Source organism: Gracilinanus agilis, chromosome 1, assembly GCF_016433145.1.
Source record: "Gracilinanus agilis isolate LMUSP501 chromosome 1, AgileGrace, whole genome shotgun sequence".
In the NCBI taxonomy this organism is placed as follows: domain Eukaryota; kingdom Metazoa; phylum Chordata; class Mammalia; order Didelphimorphia; family Didelphidae; genus Gracilinanus; species Gracilinanus agilis.
The window spans coordinates 59,121,556-59,138,995 of NC_058130.1; the positions used below are offsets into that span (position 1 = coordinate 59,121,556).

Consider the following 17,440-nt stretch of genomic DNA (forward strand, 5'->3'; position numbering starts at 1 on the left):
GCTCTGATAGTCTGTTCTAATATTCTGTGTTCTAAGATCCCTCCCAGTTCTGACATTCTCTGTCCTTCCTAACTGTGACATTCCATGGTCCAATATTCTGTATTAGAATCTCTCTTGGCTCTGACATTTTGTGTTCTAATATTCTCTATTAGGGGATTTCTCCCAGCTTTGACACATATGTTCTAAGTCCCCTTCCAGCTCGAGCATTCTGTATTCTAGGGCTCCTTCCTGTGGCACCATGGTGCAGAACTACAGTTTTACAGTTAGGAATTTTTGTGTCCAGATCAAGCACCATAAACTATGATCAAAAATGGGAGTTTAAGGGGAGCCACAGACTTCCCAGGACACTAGCTCCAGTCATCCAGGGACAGCACAAGCCTGTTGTGGAGGAGACCAACGGGTAAAGAGAATGTGCTATATAGGGTAGCTTCTGGTTTTAACTAATTATTCTTTACAACTAACTGTTAAATTCAGCTGTTTCTTCATAATGAGCATGAAAGAAGCCTAATTATTCCAGGTCTGGAGGGGAATAGAGTAGTAATTCCAACAACAAACAAATAGATGTTTTTGGGAAAGGGAGTAAAAGAATATTGGAAGCTCGTCTCCTTCCCCAGGACCCAAATCATCATAGCATTAGAGCTGGAAGAGAGCAGTGTGGCATGGGATAGGCATTCCCCATCTCACTAACAGGTCTGAGGCCTGATAGCCACCTGCCAACATGGTTTATCGGGGTGCTCATCTACCCAGCTTTCACCTGTGAATCAATGGTACCATCACTGCTCTATATCAAGATTGAATTATTGGAATAAATGGGGTGGATGCCCACTACTCTCAGATTCCCTTCCCCAGCCCCATTATTTGATATGGTGGCCAATGTTGACCTTGGGTCAGTTACTTAACCACTTTGAGCCTCAGTTTTCTCATTTATAGCATGAAGAAGTTATACTAGCTCCAATAATTTATAAGAAAACTTTGAAAGAGGAAAAGAAATCAATTTCATTCCTGTGCTCCTGACTCTAGTTGAGTTTTTTTTAAACCCTTACTTTCTCTCTAGGAATCAAACCTGGGTTTTGGTTCCAAGGCAGAAGAGAGGTAAGGGCTAGCCAATGGGGGTTAAATGACTTGCCTAGGGTCACAAAGCAAAGAAAGTGTCTGAATCCAGACTTGAACCCAGGACCTCCAATCTCCAAGCCTGGCTCTCTATCTACTGAGTCACCTACCTGTCCCTTTTAGTTAAGTTTTAAGGAATATGACACAGTAAGAGGGAGGCAGCAAGAAGAGTTCCTCTTCTCTGCTTTTTCACTTTCCTAGAAAATACCCCACTATCCCTGGAGAAAATCTCATTTTGTCCTGCTGTTGACTCCGAGTGATATCTACACCAATCTAAGGTGATGCTGATTTACAATGTCAAGAGTCTTTTAAGGGTTCTCATGACTTCAGAATCCAGAGGATCAATCAGGGTCTGAGAGACGGGTGGTATTTCACCATTCTGCTGTCTATGGAAACTCACTTCCTGGACCATTAAGACAGCTCACGTTGACACAGCAGTCAGCAACTCTGAAGGCCGCAGGCTACTCACTTGCTGATGATGCTCATGCTGGTGTGTCCGCCCTACTTACTCCAATGATGAATAATTCAACATTGATATAGAGCAGTGATGTTACATGTCGGAGGAGCCCCAAAGAGCATTAATAAGTAATAATGATACCAATTTGACGTTGGAGCTCAGGATGCCCAGTGAATGGTGCAATGGAAAGGAGGATGGACTGAGAGGGAGAGGGCCTGAGTTCGAGGACCTGGTTTCAAGTCTCTTGGATCTGCCATGTAAACCTGTGAGATCTTGGGTAAATCCCTTACCTTCTCTGGGACTCAGTTTCCTCCTCATCTAGTCAAAAGAGTGTGAACTAGACAATCTCTAACATCTATTCTAGCTCTGATTTTAAGATCTATGATTTTCCCAACATTAATTTATTCTTCTAACACAATTGGCATATTTAGTTCAATCAGTTAAATGATTCTTTCAATACCATTGGCATATTTAGTTCCACCAATCAATCAATATTTATTAAGTGCCTATTTTGTGCCAGGCACTTGCTAAGTAAGCATTGTCTATACAACTTTAACTTTAAAATGCAAATACAATTGTAGCATTCCCCACCAACAATCCAAGCCAAGGGCTATTCTTCCAACTCATGCTCACAGGTTGGGGTCCCTGGAGAGTTGGTTGACATCCGCATTTTAAAAGTAACCCTCCAGGGCTCTAACATTGAGTGCCTGAATCCCAATAGGGTTCCCATCATAGAAAAGGTATTTCTAACTTGTGATTGATGGAGTGTGTAGGGAGGACTCATCCCCCTTTGGTGTCTCTCTTTCACCTAACTCTCACCTTTGACTCCAAGAATCTGTAGCACACGCAGCAGCCATACCCCTCATTAAACTATTTTGGCAAGTGGGCTAAACCAGTTGAGGGTAACTAAAAGGCCTCAAATTCATTGGTGACTTAGGCAGATGTTTACTCTACACATATGAAGACTTCCTTTCGTGCAATGGGCAGACATGAACATTTTGTTCCAATAGTCAAGAAGGCAACTGAAGCAAACCTGTGGAGTGCTAAGAGCCTGGTTAGACATCAAAAAAGTCAAGGTCATCCACTACATCTCAGGCCATCGCCAGCCAATCTGGCTTTTGCCTTGTCCCTGGACTGAAATGACTCTGAAAGAGAGAATGAGGCTGAAGACTTTGTGCAACTCTGTCTCATTTAAATATAATTCATGCTCAAGTCAAGACATCATCTTTGTGATGTCTTGGTCATTTTCATTGATCCTTTTCAAAATGAAGAATAAAGGGGAGCCAGGTGGCTCAGTGGATTGAGAGCCAAGCTTAGAGAAGGGAGGTCCTAGGTTCAAATCTGGCCTCAGACACCTTCTAGCTATGTGACCTTGGGCAAGTCACTTAACCTCCATTGCCTATCCCTGACCACTCTTTTGCTTTGGAACAAATACACAGTAAGGTTTTTGTTTGTTTGTTTGTTTTTTAATGAAGGATGAACTACAATTTACTCAGAAGATAATTTTAGATCAGTTGGTATAAAATGCCCCTTCCTAGACAAGAGTATTCTCCCTTTGAACACACAAAATCATTGGCGAGAGTGAACCCACACTCTGAGAAAAATGATAGTGAGGCATATGAACAATGAACACATGAGGAAAAGAGTCTCCTTGGTTCTCAGACATTCTCTTCTTCCTTCATTGAATCCTTATGAGGTTCTCTTGAAATATAGCTCTCTGCCTGGAGGAGTCCTTATCTAAGCACCTCTCTTGGGCATATGCATTTGTCTGGGTTTGTCCTAGGTGGGTCTTTCCCTGCTTCCAATTGGATGATTTGTCTTCTAAGGATACAGTCTCTCTCTCATACTATAGTCAATGGGGGAAAGGAGGGACGGAGGAAAGAGGGAAGCTCCTTCCCTCTCCTAAAGAGCAATTCTTTCTCAAGGGCCTAACTAAAGTCTTCTATTGACTGGTCTGCTGGCTGGCTGCTGAAATTCCTCCAGCTATTTAAAGCTCTCCAGAGTCATGGTTAGTTTGTGAGGCTACCCAGTCAAGCTGTTTCTTCTTTGAGTTGTACCTCCTATTGCAATGACAGGGTGTAAACTCATTTAAATGGTTGACATACATAAAGTTTCATCATGTGCAGCCACCCTTACATTTAATACCTTGTGATTTACATTAATATTACAAGGTGGGAGAGAAAAATCCCTCCCCTTACACAGAGAGAAAATATAAATATAAAAATGAGGTCCTTGCTTTCAAGGAGTTTATGTTGTGCAATTCTATATTCTAATTCCACTGAGATTTTCTATATGCATATATATGTGTATGTATATATATATGTATATATAGTTTGGGGCAACTAGGTGGCTCAATGGATAGAACATGGAATCAAGACTCATCTTCGCGAGTTCAAATCTGGTTTCAAACACTAGCTGTGTGACCTTGTACCTTCTTGCCTCAGTTTCCTCATCTGTAAAATAAACTGGAGAAGGAAATGACAAACCACTCCCAGTATCTTTGCAAAAAACAAACAAACTCCAAATGTGGTCACAAAGTGTTGGACATAACTAAACAATAACAATAACGGCCAGTTTATACTATTGGCAGAGCCTGTGGGAAATTACTGTGACTAGAACAATGCTTTGCACAGAGTAAGTGCTTAGTAACTACTTTCTGAATGGAACTAGGTATGTTATGTATGGTATAATGGGAAAAATGCTTGATTGGGAATCAGATGACCTGAGTTTAAATCCTGAATTTGTCACTTATTACCTGTGTGACCCTGCAGACATCATTTAACCTCTCTGGACTTGGTCTTCTCTAAAGTACTTTCTTGCTTATTATCCTATGAACCAAAAGTCTGTTCCTCAGGCTCTGAAATCCTTTACTTCACTTTCAAATCCAATGAACACAATCTAATTATTTAAATACCTACTTTGTGTAAGATACTATGCTAGGGGCTAGTGCTACAAGGCTAGAATGGGAAATATAGTCCCTGTTTAAGGAATTTCTATTCTAACTAGTTGGATGTGGAGGGAGGATATAATATTTACATAGATGATATGTACATGAACTTGTGAAAGCAAAGGCTTCCTATAAGAAACGGCACCTGAACTGAGGCTGAGATTCTAAGAGACAGTTGGAGTAAATTACAAGCTAGGGGACAACTGGTGTAAGTATTTACTTTATCACATTGCCTACAATTCCACTATTAGAGATTCACTTTAGTTTACTGAGAACTCTCTTTATGTGACCTGCAGGGTACTTAAAAGAGTCCTGGCTTTAGGATTAAAGGACCTATTTTTAAGTCCTGCCTCATTTTCTTACTTCTTGTACAACCCAGAGAAATACATGTCACCTTTCTAGAACTTAATTTCCTCATCTATAAAATGGAAATAATGATGGCACCTATCTCACTGAGTTATTATTGTGAGGTTCGAATATGATTATTTGTGTAAAATGTTTTGCAAACCTTATATATAAATGCTAACTTCTTACTTCTGGTGGAACCTTGAATAAGTCAAAACTTCCCTGGGACTCAATTTTCATTTTCATAAAATAATTGGATTAGACAGTGGGTGAGATGCTTTTCAGCTCTAGAGCAACGATGCTAAATTAATAAACTATGAACAGTACTTTATATTTGTGTAGAACTTTAAAGTTTTCAAATCATATTTATACATAGTAGATAATACATAGTTGTTGAATGAGTGCATGCATTCATTATTTTCTTTAGTTCTCATATGTGACAGATAGATATTATCTTCCTATTTCGATCTTCTATCTTTTCTTATTCTCTGATTTGGATCCTGCTAGTTATAAACATGCCCAGATCTCTCTATTCCTAAAAAACCTCTAGCTGACTTGAATCCCTTTCACATGCACTCTCCAACATTAAAATCAAGCAATTGTTCTTTAGATCCTTTTCTTTTACAATTAAATTGCTTGAAAAATCTGTCTAGTTCATTGCCTCTGCTTTCTTCTTTTTAAAATAACACTTTGCTTTTTTCAATTAACAAGCAATCATTTTCTCTTTTTCAAGAGCCCAAATCCTTGCAACAAATATGGAGAGCCCAGCAAAATAAATTTCTCCCATTGGTCTGTCTAAAAACTATGTCTCATTCTTCCTCTTGAGTCTGTCACCTTTTTGCCAGCATGCTCCATCAAACTTCTGGAATCTTGGTTGGTAATTGCATTGCTCAAAGTTCCTAAGCTTTTCAAAGTTGTTTGCCTTTATAATAGTGTTGTTATGGTGTACATTTTTCTGGTTCTTCTTACTTTGCTCTGCATCAGCTCTTACAAGCCTTCCCAAGTTTCTTTGAAACCAACCTTTTTATCATTCTCCATGCTATGATAGTATTCTATTATATTCAGATCCCATAATTTGTTCACTCATTCCACCAACTGAGTACCCTTTAAGTTTCCAGTTTTTTTGCCATTACGAAAAGAACTGCAGCAAATATTTTTGTATACAGTATATACTAGGTTTAGGCCTAGTAGTGTTACTGCTGAGTCAAAGAGTATGAACAGTTTAGTGATATTTTAACCATTGCCTCTATTTTCTTAGTTTCCATTCCTTTCTCAATTCCTTGAAATCTGGCTTCCTAACCTACCACTTAATAGATACTACTCTCTTCCAAGGTTACCAGTAATTCTTTCCCATCTAAATGACCTCACACTCTTTGACTTCTCTGGAGTTTTTGACAATAGATAGTCTCTTTTTCTAGATATTCTTAATAGTTTTCCATCTGTTGATTATTTCCTATTCATCCTATATATAGGTTGCTTTGTTTACATATCATCTTTCTCATTAGATTTTAAGCCCCCCTGATGGAGTCTTTCATCTCTTTTTTTGTATTTTCAACACATAGCACAGGGTCTGGCACATAGTAAATACTTAATAAATATTTAATGATTTTCTGGATTTATTTTCTCCTGGTTGTTCCTCTATTTGATCACTTCTCAGTTTCCTTTAATACAGTGATTCCCAAAATGGGCGCCACCGCTCCCTGCAGCAATCCAGGGGTACAGTGATGGCCACACTTTTTTTGTATTACATTCTATTCTGAGTTCAATAAATAGTTTCATAATTTCCAGGGGGTGCTAAGTAATATTTTTCTGGAAAGGGGGAGGTAGGCCAAAAAAGTTTGGGAACCACTGCTTTAATGGATGATCATTCATACCTTGCCCTTAATTGTAAGTATCCCCAAAGTCTATTCTGACTCTCTTCTCTTTCCATTCTCCTTTTCATTGATTTCATTAGCTTTTATCTCTTTGCAAATGACTCATAAATCTGAATATCTATCCCCAGGCTCTTTTTTGGACTCATTCCACCTCTCCCTCAACTGCCTTTTGGACATTTCTACTTGTATATCCCATAGACTTCTCAAAGATGCTTAAAATAGACTTATGATCTTATTCCTTAAGCCTGCCCCTTCTCCATCATCCTTACAGTTTGCTAAATTATTTCTCCTCCTTCTCTTCCTCCTCCTCATTCTCTTCCTCCTCCTCCTCCTCCTCCTCCTCCTCCTTTTCCTTTCTCCACCCCCAATTTCCTGAGAACAGAGCCTTTTTCTTTTTTTGTCTGTATTCTCAGAATCTGGCACAGTACCTTGCACTTAAGGTACTTGTTGAATAAATAAATCCGCATTTTACAGATCAGAAATTGAAGGGACAAATGAGGTTGTTACCCAGGTACTTAATGACCAAATTTGATAAGGAATGCAATTCTTCTGTTTCCTAAATCAAATGTTTTCTCCCAATACCTTCCCTTCTTCCTAACACTTGAGATCAGTGGGCATTGAAAACCTGAAGGAAGTCTTAAAGAAGAGAATTTGGTGGCATGAGGCACTGCAGGGGAAGACAGGCCTAGGTGTGCTGCCACAATGGGAGGTGATGGGCAGCCAGAGGACACTGTGAGGGCATGGAGACCTTGTCAGAGGAGAAGGGGTACAGAGAGGTGAGAGAGGGATACAGAAAGGGGTAGGGGAAACGTAAGACCCAGTAACCAAACTTTGCTGATATCTGGTCAATCAGACTTGCTGGGTAATAGGAGGGACTCCAAGCACAAAGGGTCAGAGGCTAGGTCTGTTGTTCCGAAAATGGGCATAGTTATTCAGGCAAAGGACAGAATTATCTGGATAGAATTGTCATCCATTTGCATTTGACTGCGTAACAGGGTACTGACTCCAGATATTTCATGTTCCTGTCCCACCGTTCTGGCAGTCGGGGTGGGAATAATAGTCTTTTTACTTGGACTCTGTTCTCAAAGACCCTTTCTCATCCAACTCAGAAGTACCTGTCTAGGTCCTGCCTTTGAGCTGCTTCCAGTCTTGCGGGGGCGGGGGAGAGGATGGAAGAAATCTTAGTTGGACTTGGGCAACTTCCTATTACCCAGATCCTAAGGAGAGTGCCCTCTCTCTAAGTTCTTAATTGCTTAGATACAAGAGAGAAGAGGGATAGAGACAGAAGAAGGAAAGGGAAAGCGAGGGAGAGCGAGAGGAAGGAAAGATTAGAGAGAGGGAGGAAAAAACGAGAGGAGAGGAAGAAGGGGAAGGACAGAAGAGGGAGGAGGGAGCTGGCGAGCAAATGAGACAGAGACAGAAACACAGCAAAGCAGACAGAGCGACAGCCAGCCAGAGACGGGGAGAGGGGGAGAAAAAGAGATTTTCCCCCTCAGAGGAGGACTGTACTACTCTCGCGATCTCCCCAGTCGGGCTCTCGTCGCCCCACTGCCCAGTCAAGGGCCGCGGGGTTTGGGGCTTCGAGCTCCCCCGCCCACGCTGAGCGTCGCAGCGCACCCTGGGCGCTGCATCTCTGCCCCCGGGACTCCCTTGTGAGGCCGGAGGGGGAGAGCGAGCTCCCCCATCCCTGGCGCCCCCCTCGGCTCTCTTGCTACTTAGTACGGTCCCCACCCCACGCGGGCACCGCAGCTCCTGTGGCTCACTCCAGACCCGGGAGAGACACTCGGTTCGGAGCCCCCAAGTCCAGTGAAGCCCCAGCTAGCGGTTCCGACGTCAGAGGCGAAGGCAGCCGGCCGCTGGGGCTAGCGCCTTCTCCCTGGCCACCCCTTTTCCTTCTTCGACCTGCCGTGCCCTGCCCTGCCGTGCCCTGCCCAGTCTCGGGTGCCCGCCTCCCTCCCTTGTCTCTCCTTACGCCCTCTTGCCTCTTTCCCTGCCGTCTCCTCTTTTTGGCCCCTTCGGCCCCGGCCCTCATGGAGGAGCCCGGTGCCCACCCATGTCCAGCCTGGTAGGTGGCGGGCTGCCCGCGCCGCATCCCCAGCGCTGTCCAGCCGCGTGGGGGGGGCTCCGTCCTGCGCAGCAGCCCCAGCGCTGCTCCTGCGCCGGGATGCCAGGCTGGAGGAAGAACCTTGCCTTGTGCCTGCAGCGGATGCAGGATGAAGGTAAGCCGCGGCCGACTTGGGGTGCAAGGGGGAGGAGCCGAGGTGGGGAGCAGAGCTCGGGCCTGGGGTCCAGGAGGGCTAGGGGACTCTGGGGCTGGGGCCGGGGTACAAGCTTCTAGGACTGAGTCCGTGCAGCGGCAGCACAGACGAGAGTGGGGGACGCATGTCCAGCTCTGCGTCTCGGGGTCCTCCTTCCTGGGGAGCTCGGGTCCCCCCCTCTCCATAGACCTGCTGTCTGGGAGGAGGCAAGCGGGGCGCTTGTCCTGTTTTCTTGAGAGTCGGGCTAGCGTGCGATCTCCGTCTGATGGGAAGAGCAACGTCTCTTCAGCCCTGGGGCGCGTGGGGATCCAGGGGCAGTGGTGCGGGGGAACAGGTTCGGAAATCTTGGCTGTAGAGGACCGGAATCTAGCTCGGAGATCTCAAAGTGGGAAGAAGAGATGGAGGGAATACTGTCTGCAGGGAGAGTTGGGAGGGGGTCTCTCTCAGAGGGGGGTGCTCTCATTCTCACAGACCCAACTTTCTGGAAGCTCGCGTCAGTTTGCCCTGGTGGTGGTCCCCTTCTCCCGGGGTGGAAGGCTGGCATGCATTTCTGCTATTTTGAGGTGTGTGTGTGTGTTGGTGTTTGACCGATTCTGGGGGCCCTTCAAGGCAAAGAGGCCGCCTCGATTTTACCTTGCCTTGCCTTATCCGGGGCTCTTGCCGTCTGGCCCAACAGACTGGCAGTTCGTGAAAGTTGCAGGGAAAATGCTTCTTCCAAACAGGAAGGATACAACGGAAACGCAGTGTGGTCTTGGGGGGCTGGCTAGCGAAGGACTTCTCATCGGGGTGCCCACACCTTTCCCCTCTGCGTCCGTCCCCCGTTCCCCCTCCCCCACGGCCTCCCCCAGGCCGCAGTGCTGCAGTGCCTCCTGCCAGCCTGGGCTAAGCTGAGCTGTGATGTGCGAAATGGTCTGCCTAAACTTGAGGGCTTTCTGAACCCCACCCCCCCCAGGACCTGTTGTTCATCCTGCCCCCTGGGCGGCCAGCCTGCCTTCCTAGAAGAGGGTCAGGGCATCAGTTCCTCTAGGTGAGGCAGCAGAAGCCAACTTCTTTCCCCCAGATTGCCCAGGCTCAGCTCCTCGTTTGCCAGGTTAGGGACCCTGAACCACAACTCTATGCCTGAAAGTTTTCAATTAAAAGGGAATACAGCCTTTGCCCTAAAACACAAAGCTTTTAGGGGAGGAGGTTCACCCCCTTTCGGAGCTCTTCTAAACCCCAGACCAGACTTAGCCTCCCAAAACTCTTGTAGGGGAACTTAGTCTAGTCATGATGGTGGCTGACAACTTGGGGAAGGGGATTGACCTGTCCTGGGAATGAACAGGTTAACATTAGTGGGGCTGATTCATTCATGACCATATAAGAGGCTCCAGGCAGAAGTCTCACCTCCCCCCCCCCCCCCCATTTCAAACTAGGACAATGGAGGGAGCCTCCAAGCCAGGCAAATGACAGTCTGTGGCTGGATAAGAGGCCTGTGTGACTATAATAGGATTACAGATCTCTCTGCAGGTCCTGCTATGCTCCCTGAGAAACTTTTCAGATCTCTTTTTAGAAAAGAGCAAGTGAAGCAGTGAATGAGGAGGTGGCTAGAAGGAGAAACCTGTTTTAGTCTGGCATGGCTGCTGTTCCCATTGTTGTGTCTGGTTACTGTGGTCAGGTCACTTTGGTCCAGTTCTGCTACAAGGAACTTCTCCCACTGATGTCTCCAGCTGCTGCTCCTCTAAGATGATTGGGTGTTGCCCTTGGAACTCTGAGGACCATGATTTCCAGGAGCTGGTGTGACTAGGGGGTTGGGGGGTGGGGAGGGGATGAGTACAAGGACAAGGAACCTGAAGTGGATGATGACACAGGGAAGATGTACCGGGGGTCTGTATTAGCCCAGCTTCTTCTGAGATTGGGGGGAAAGGCTATGACCAGAGAGGAAGTAGCAGAGATGGGGAGGCATCTGGAGGAAGAGGATTCATGGAATAATCAAATTCTCTCTGCCCTCCTCCCTCTGTCTCTGTCTCCATCTCTCCCTTTCTCTCTGACTCTTTCTGTCTCTCTCTGTCAGTCTCTCCCTCTCCCCCTTCTATCTCCCTGTCTCTCTCTCTTTCCTTGTCCCTGTCTTTCTCTTTCCCTGCCTCTCTGACTCTATCTCACTCTCTCAGAGAATCCTTAACTCAAATACCATCTTCATAGAAGAAATCACTCCTTATCCTTCCAGTTGCTAGTGTTTTCTCCCTCCCCCAATGACTTATTAGTTAATCTAAGCATTTATTACAGACATTATTTGCAAGGCCACAAGATACAAAGACAAGTAAAAAATGATTTCTGCCTTCAGGAAGCTGAGGCATCTCTTTGCCTCTGTAGAATATAAACTCCTTGAGGGCAGGAACTTTTTTTGTGCGTGTCTCCAGCATCTATCTCAGTCCTTGACACAGAGAAAATATTTAATAAATGTATGCTAAATTGAAGACAAGAAAGGAATAAGCACTTAAATAGTGCCTACTATTCTGTGCCAAGCACTATGCTACATGTTTTGCAAATATTATCTCAGTTTTTGATTGCCCCTGTGTTGTAGGTCTGTTATTATCCCCATTTTATTGAGGCAAAGGTTAAGTGACTTGCCCAGGGTCACTCATCTAGGAAGCATTTCAGGCTGGACTTAAATTCAACACCAGGCTTTAGACCCAACACTCTATTCACTATGCCCATCTAAATGAATGGGAAGGGGAGGAAAGAAGGAGGCCTGGAGACACGTTACTTGTGACTTCTCAGAGGCAATTTGGTCCAGTGGTATATGGAAATACTTTGAGCTCTTCATGTAGCCCTTGGAGAAAGGTGCTTTATAAATGCTGGGATGCAGTCAAATCCCTAGTACTTACTTTGAAAATATTTGTGGGGATTGTATTGATCTTTTGCCACTGCACTGAATCAAAGCGACACCAAGTGCATCCATCGGTGCTAGCAGGAAGAAAATGCTGGGTTTAGTTTCAATTACTTTTAAAAAGTCAAACCGCACCTTTAGTCCATCTGGTAGGGGAACTGCCTTCCCAAGCTCTGGGCTCTGGAGGCAGCCATTCTAAATTGTACAAGTCTGACTTGAAAGAGCTCGGCAGGGAGAGCCGTTAAGACTTCGGATGGACTTCTGCATCGTCGAGACAAGCATTACCTGTCAGGATTACACAAATGCCAATTGGTTTAGGTTCGGGGATATACAGGAAGAGGCTCTTCTCCCTTGTGGTGCATGGAATTTACTTGGTCCAAAGTGGCTGAAGTGGCTGCCTGGCAATTATCTGGTATGATTTGATGAATGGAAACTAGTGAAATAGATGATTCAAGGACCAGAATTGCCTGGCTTAGGTGGATTGCCCTGTGATCTGGCCTGTTGCCAAGGCTCCACCTCCCTGTGGCCTGACTCCTTTAGGGTTTCTGGATTGTATTTGCAGTCAATTACTGCACATGGATTGGCTCCATCATGTGGCAATTTTAATTAACTCTGTCCAAAGGGTAGAACAACCAAACTGTGTGTGTATGTGTGTGTGTGTGCCACAAACTGGTTATTCTGGTCACAGACACACAGCCTGTCGGTCTGAGTCACCTCCTCAGAAGAACATGTGGAGAGCTGAAATGGCAGCTAGGTTTACGTGATTGCAACTGTTCAGATAAATTGAGAAAAAGACATATCTGCAGGAGGGGTCTATGTGCTCCCAAATAGCCAGACAATAGGGTAAAATTTAGAGCTTATTTTTTTGGAGGGCATTGACATTTATAAAGCATATTCTTTAAAATAACCCTGTGAGAGAGGAAAGCTGATGATATTTCCATTTTCAGATAAGGAAACTGAGGTACAAAGACCTGCCTGGATAATTATCAGAAATGGAACAAAGGGATGGGGGTGGGAGACTGGGAGCTAGGTGGCTCAGTGGATTGGGAGCCTGGCCTAGAGGCAAAATCTGGCCTCAGACTCTTCCTAGCTCTGTGACCCTGGACAAGTCACTTAACCTCCATTGTCTAGCCCTTTGTCCCTTCGGCCTTGGAACTGATACTCAGTATCAATTCTAAGACAGAAGATAAGGTTTAAAAACAAAGAAAAAGAAAAGGAAATGGAATTACATCAACTCTTATTTAAAGGATCATACATTTAGAGCTGGAAGGAACCCTAGAAGCTATGAAGGTCACCTCCTTTATTGTAAAAACTGAAGCAAGCTGAGATACCAAAATGTGAAGTAACTTTCCTGGGGCACCAAGTCCAGCACACTATCCACTATTCCGTTCTGTCTCAGCAGTCCAGCAGAATTTTCCATTTGCTGTCCAGATAGTCATCATCCTGAAGATATAAATTTTCATTCCCTTGGGAGTGGTAAGCTTCATATTTCTCTTTTTGTCTTTCTAATAGATAAGTAAAAATAGACAATTAGATCTAGCTGGCATTAGCATGAGAAAGCTGGGGCTTAGTCCCAATGCACAAAATTCAATGGGCATCATACTTTTAGGTACAGCCTTCTCAGTCCTTCAGCAATGTAGAAATGATGGGGTGTGTACCTGGTTGGCAAGAATAATTAGTTAAAATAGCAAATCCATTCTATCCTACTTTCCTACCTTCTGTGTTCTCCTCAACAGTAACCTTGAGTTGGTGATTTTGGGGATCTGGGTTCCCCCTCCCTGAATTGAGGCTCCCCTCCTGTAATATACATCTCACCAGGAAATTCCTTTTATACCACTGACCCTGGGTACAATGTATGGTGCTTGCTTCTGGTCCAAAAATTCCTACTTGCAGCCCTGAAAACTTTAGTAATCATTGAGTTAGTTTAATTTGATAAACATTTATTAAATGCCTGTAGTGGGGGAAAGGTTATACTAGACACTCAGGCCTAGAAAAGTGGAATGTCTTGCCCCAGGTCACACAGGCAGTTAATGAGACTAGAACCCAACTCACTGGACTCTCCATCTACCCTCCCTCAATTGTGTAACCCTCGTACCATGTCTTAGGCAGGCCATAGCTTTAAGATGATACAACTCTGAGCTAGCCACAGAGTGTGTCTAGAATAGTGCCTGTCCAGAAGACGTTTCATATATGGAGATGATCATTTTCTTTGACACCAATCTGAGAAAGTTAGGGAAATGCCCTGAACATATTTCATTGCCTTTGTTGTGGAAGGGCATTTATTCAACTCAATGACAACCAATGACAAAGACAAAACCTATGAAATCAATGAACAAGAATTTATGAAGCTCCTACTTTGGTAGGGGTGGTGCAGCTAGGTGGTTCAGTGGGTTGAGAGCCAGACCTAGAAACAGGCAGTCCTGGGTTCCAATTTGGCCTCAGACACTTCCTAGCTATATGACCTTGGGCAAGTCACTTAAGCTCCATTACCTAGCCCTTACCATTCTTCTGTCTTGAAACCAATACATAGTACTGAGTCTAAGATGATGGCAAGTAAAGGTGTAAAAAAAAAAAAAAAAAAAAAAAGCACCTACTATGTACTTGGCTCTGGGATTAAAAAAATGAATTTTTCCATGCCTCCAAGGAGTTTATAGTTTGTCCTAGAACTTCCTTCTTGTGTGGTCTTCCATGAGATAATGGAAATAGTTAGGCAGCAGGTACCTAATAAATGCTTGCATGGAATGGATGAACGAATCATTTGAAAAGGGAGAGTACATTAACAACGGGAAGAATCAGGAAAGACTTCCCTTACAAGATAGTTCCATGAGATAACAGAGCAAATGAAATAATTCTTTGTAGATAGCTAGTTGCTGCAGTGGAGATTGTCGGATTGGGAGTCTGAAAGTATAAATCTGATCTCAGACACTAACTAGCTAGCAGTGTGACCTTGGGCAAGTCACATTATCCTATTTGCCTCATTTTCCTCATCTGGAAAACAAGGATGACAATAAAATCTAGCTCACTGGGTTGTTTTTGTGAGGACCAAATGAGACATTGGTAAAGCTCTTTAGGTAGAAATAAATGCTAGCTATTATTTTTATTAAACTCAAATAAAGCACCATATAAATGTGAGCCATTATCATTATTCTCTGACTTTGATCACATGAGGTGTAAGTCCATGCTCAATATCCCTGAAATAGGGACATAACAGAGTTAAAGGGACATTTAACTAGGGGTTGGGGGATTTGGGTTCTATGGCTAGTGATTTCTTCCCCTTTCTCCCCCCTTCTCCCTCTTTTCCTCTTATGAGGTTTACACTAGTGATCTCTAAGGGTCTTTCAGCTCTAAAGTTCTCTGAGAAAATCAGAATGCCCTTCCATAAGAGGGATGTTGCTCCTCATTGGCAAGAACTGGTAAACCTTAGCTTTGGGAAGAAGAGGGTCTGGCTGTCCTTCCTACTAGCTGCTGCCTCCAGAGGGTGCAGTAACACCATACTGAGGTGTCATCTACTCTGGGACCCTGCTACAGACTTCTCCCCACACCCAGCTGGATGGATTTAGAGTGGGACATTGGCTGGTGACATGAGAGACGGGGAAAGGTGGGGTGTATGATGAATAGAAACAGTGGTTCTAATTATGAATATAAACATGCACACACAGATGGTTTAGTCTGAAGTTGTAATGAATATTTATTTCAATCATACTGTATGTAAGACACAAACTCTGATCCTTATATATATTCCTATATATATTTTCTCCATATATAAATATATTTCTCTCTACATTTTTCTATATATATTTTTCTATTATGTTTAGCACACTAGTAGGGACTTAATATGTTTGTTGTATATGGGTGGGAGTGTACAAAACTTGATGAGATGGGACACTTGTCTTCAATGAGCTTACAGACAATCCAGTGGTTTTCAGAAGGTGTGGGACTGTCTTGGATGCCATATTATGGTAGAATTTCAAAATAATTTTGTTTAACGTATTTTATTTATCGAGCACATGTAGTATAATAAGTATAGCGCCTGCTAAATAAACAACTTCTTTCTTCCATATAGGCACTAACCTCAAGACCTTGAACTTGCAAAAAAAAAAAATTAACAAGAACATCTGCTTTTATTGGAAGGACATTGCACTTCAGTGAATCTCCTGAAACCTGTAGTGTTGCCAACTTAAATGTTTGGTGTGGGTGTGCTGGCATTCTTCATGGCAGAGAAGAGAATGCTATGAGCAAATAAAAATGCTTGAGAACCACTGGTGGATAAGGCATGATGCTCTATACTGGGTAGCCTGTGATAAGTAGCCTAAAAGGTGTATAAAGCTAGTGTTCTTAGCGTTCAGGGGAGGAACGTTCTACCAGTGGCAATGAAGGTATAATTCATGGAACAGGTGACCCTTATTCTGAATCTTGAAGTATGGTGGGGATTTTGATTGGGGAAGGGTGTAAGAGAGAGATCTGAAGACTGCAAAAGGGCATTCAAGGTAGAAGAAAATATAGAACTCAGAGGCAGAATGGGGCTTAGAGATCATTTCATCTAACCCCTTCATTTTATATATGAATGAATTGAGATCCCATAAAGCAAAGTGATTAGTTCAAGAACACCCAGTGAACAATGGTGAATGGGGGCTAAAGCAGAAATATGCAGATTTGTCAACACTTTTCAAGAAAGATCACGCTGCAACTGATGTTGTTTAATCATTTCAGTTGTGTTTGATTATTTGTGACTCCATTCCGGATTTTCTTGGCAAAGACAAAGAGAGGTTTGCCATGTCCTCCAGCTCATTTTACAAATGAAGAAACTGATGCAGATTCTGTTAAGTGACACCCATCTAGTAATTGTCTGATGCCAGATTTGAACTCAGGAACTCAGATTTTAACTCCTGACACTCTATCCACTGAATCACCTAGCTGCCCTACTACAACTGTAGAGGTGATCTTAAGAAGGCAGCCCAATATGGTGAAAAGGGCATGGCATGAAGATGAAAAGACCAGGGTGCCAATCTCAGCTTTGCCTACTAATTAGCTCTGTGACCTTGAGCAAAGCCTTTCCCTGGACTTGATTAGTTAATCAGTTAATTCATCTTTAAATTAGAGGGCTTCTAACATCCTAAATGTTTATTAAAGTCTATGATTATGATTCCAAGTGGTTAGAAGAATGAGGACAGATTAAAAAGAGACCATGTGTAGTAGTGGAAAGAATGGACTGGGAGCCAGGGTTTCTCTGCCCTGTCTCAACTGAGACTAAAGGCAAAGCCTGTTATCTCTTAGCCTCAGTTTTCTCTTTTATAGAATGGGGATTAATAACACTCAAGCACCTCCCCTATGGTATTGTTATGAAGATCAAATAATGTAATAAAACTAAATGTCAGCAATCATTAGCATTATTACCATCCTCCTGATTGTTAATAAAAAGATAGGGTTTGTCAGCCTGGAAAGGCAAAAACTAAGCATCAAATTGGTTGAAATCAGTACAATTATGGTCATGGATTTGTTCCCCAAAGCCCAAATGCTAGGTTGAATGGGCCATCATTTGCAACTCGGGTTTGGAATAATGAACTAATGGGATTCATTACCTCA

General features: G+C 43.5%; 1 protein-coding gene across 1 annotated transcript in view; it reads left to right on the plus strand.

The window, feature by feature from the left end:
• The first annotated feature begins 8,786 nt into the window (after positions 1-8,786).
• GRIP2 (glutamate receptor interacting protein 2) overlaps positions 8,787-17,440 on the plus strand; it is a 468,329-nt gene continuing 459,675 nt past the window's right edge. Inside the window, exon 1 of the mRNA XM_044676082.1 lies at positions 8,787-8,952. Coding sequence (XP_044532017.1) covers positions 8,787-8,952 — 166 coding nt within the window. The remainder of the gene's footprint in view (positions 8,953-17,440) is intronic.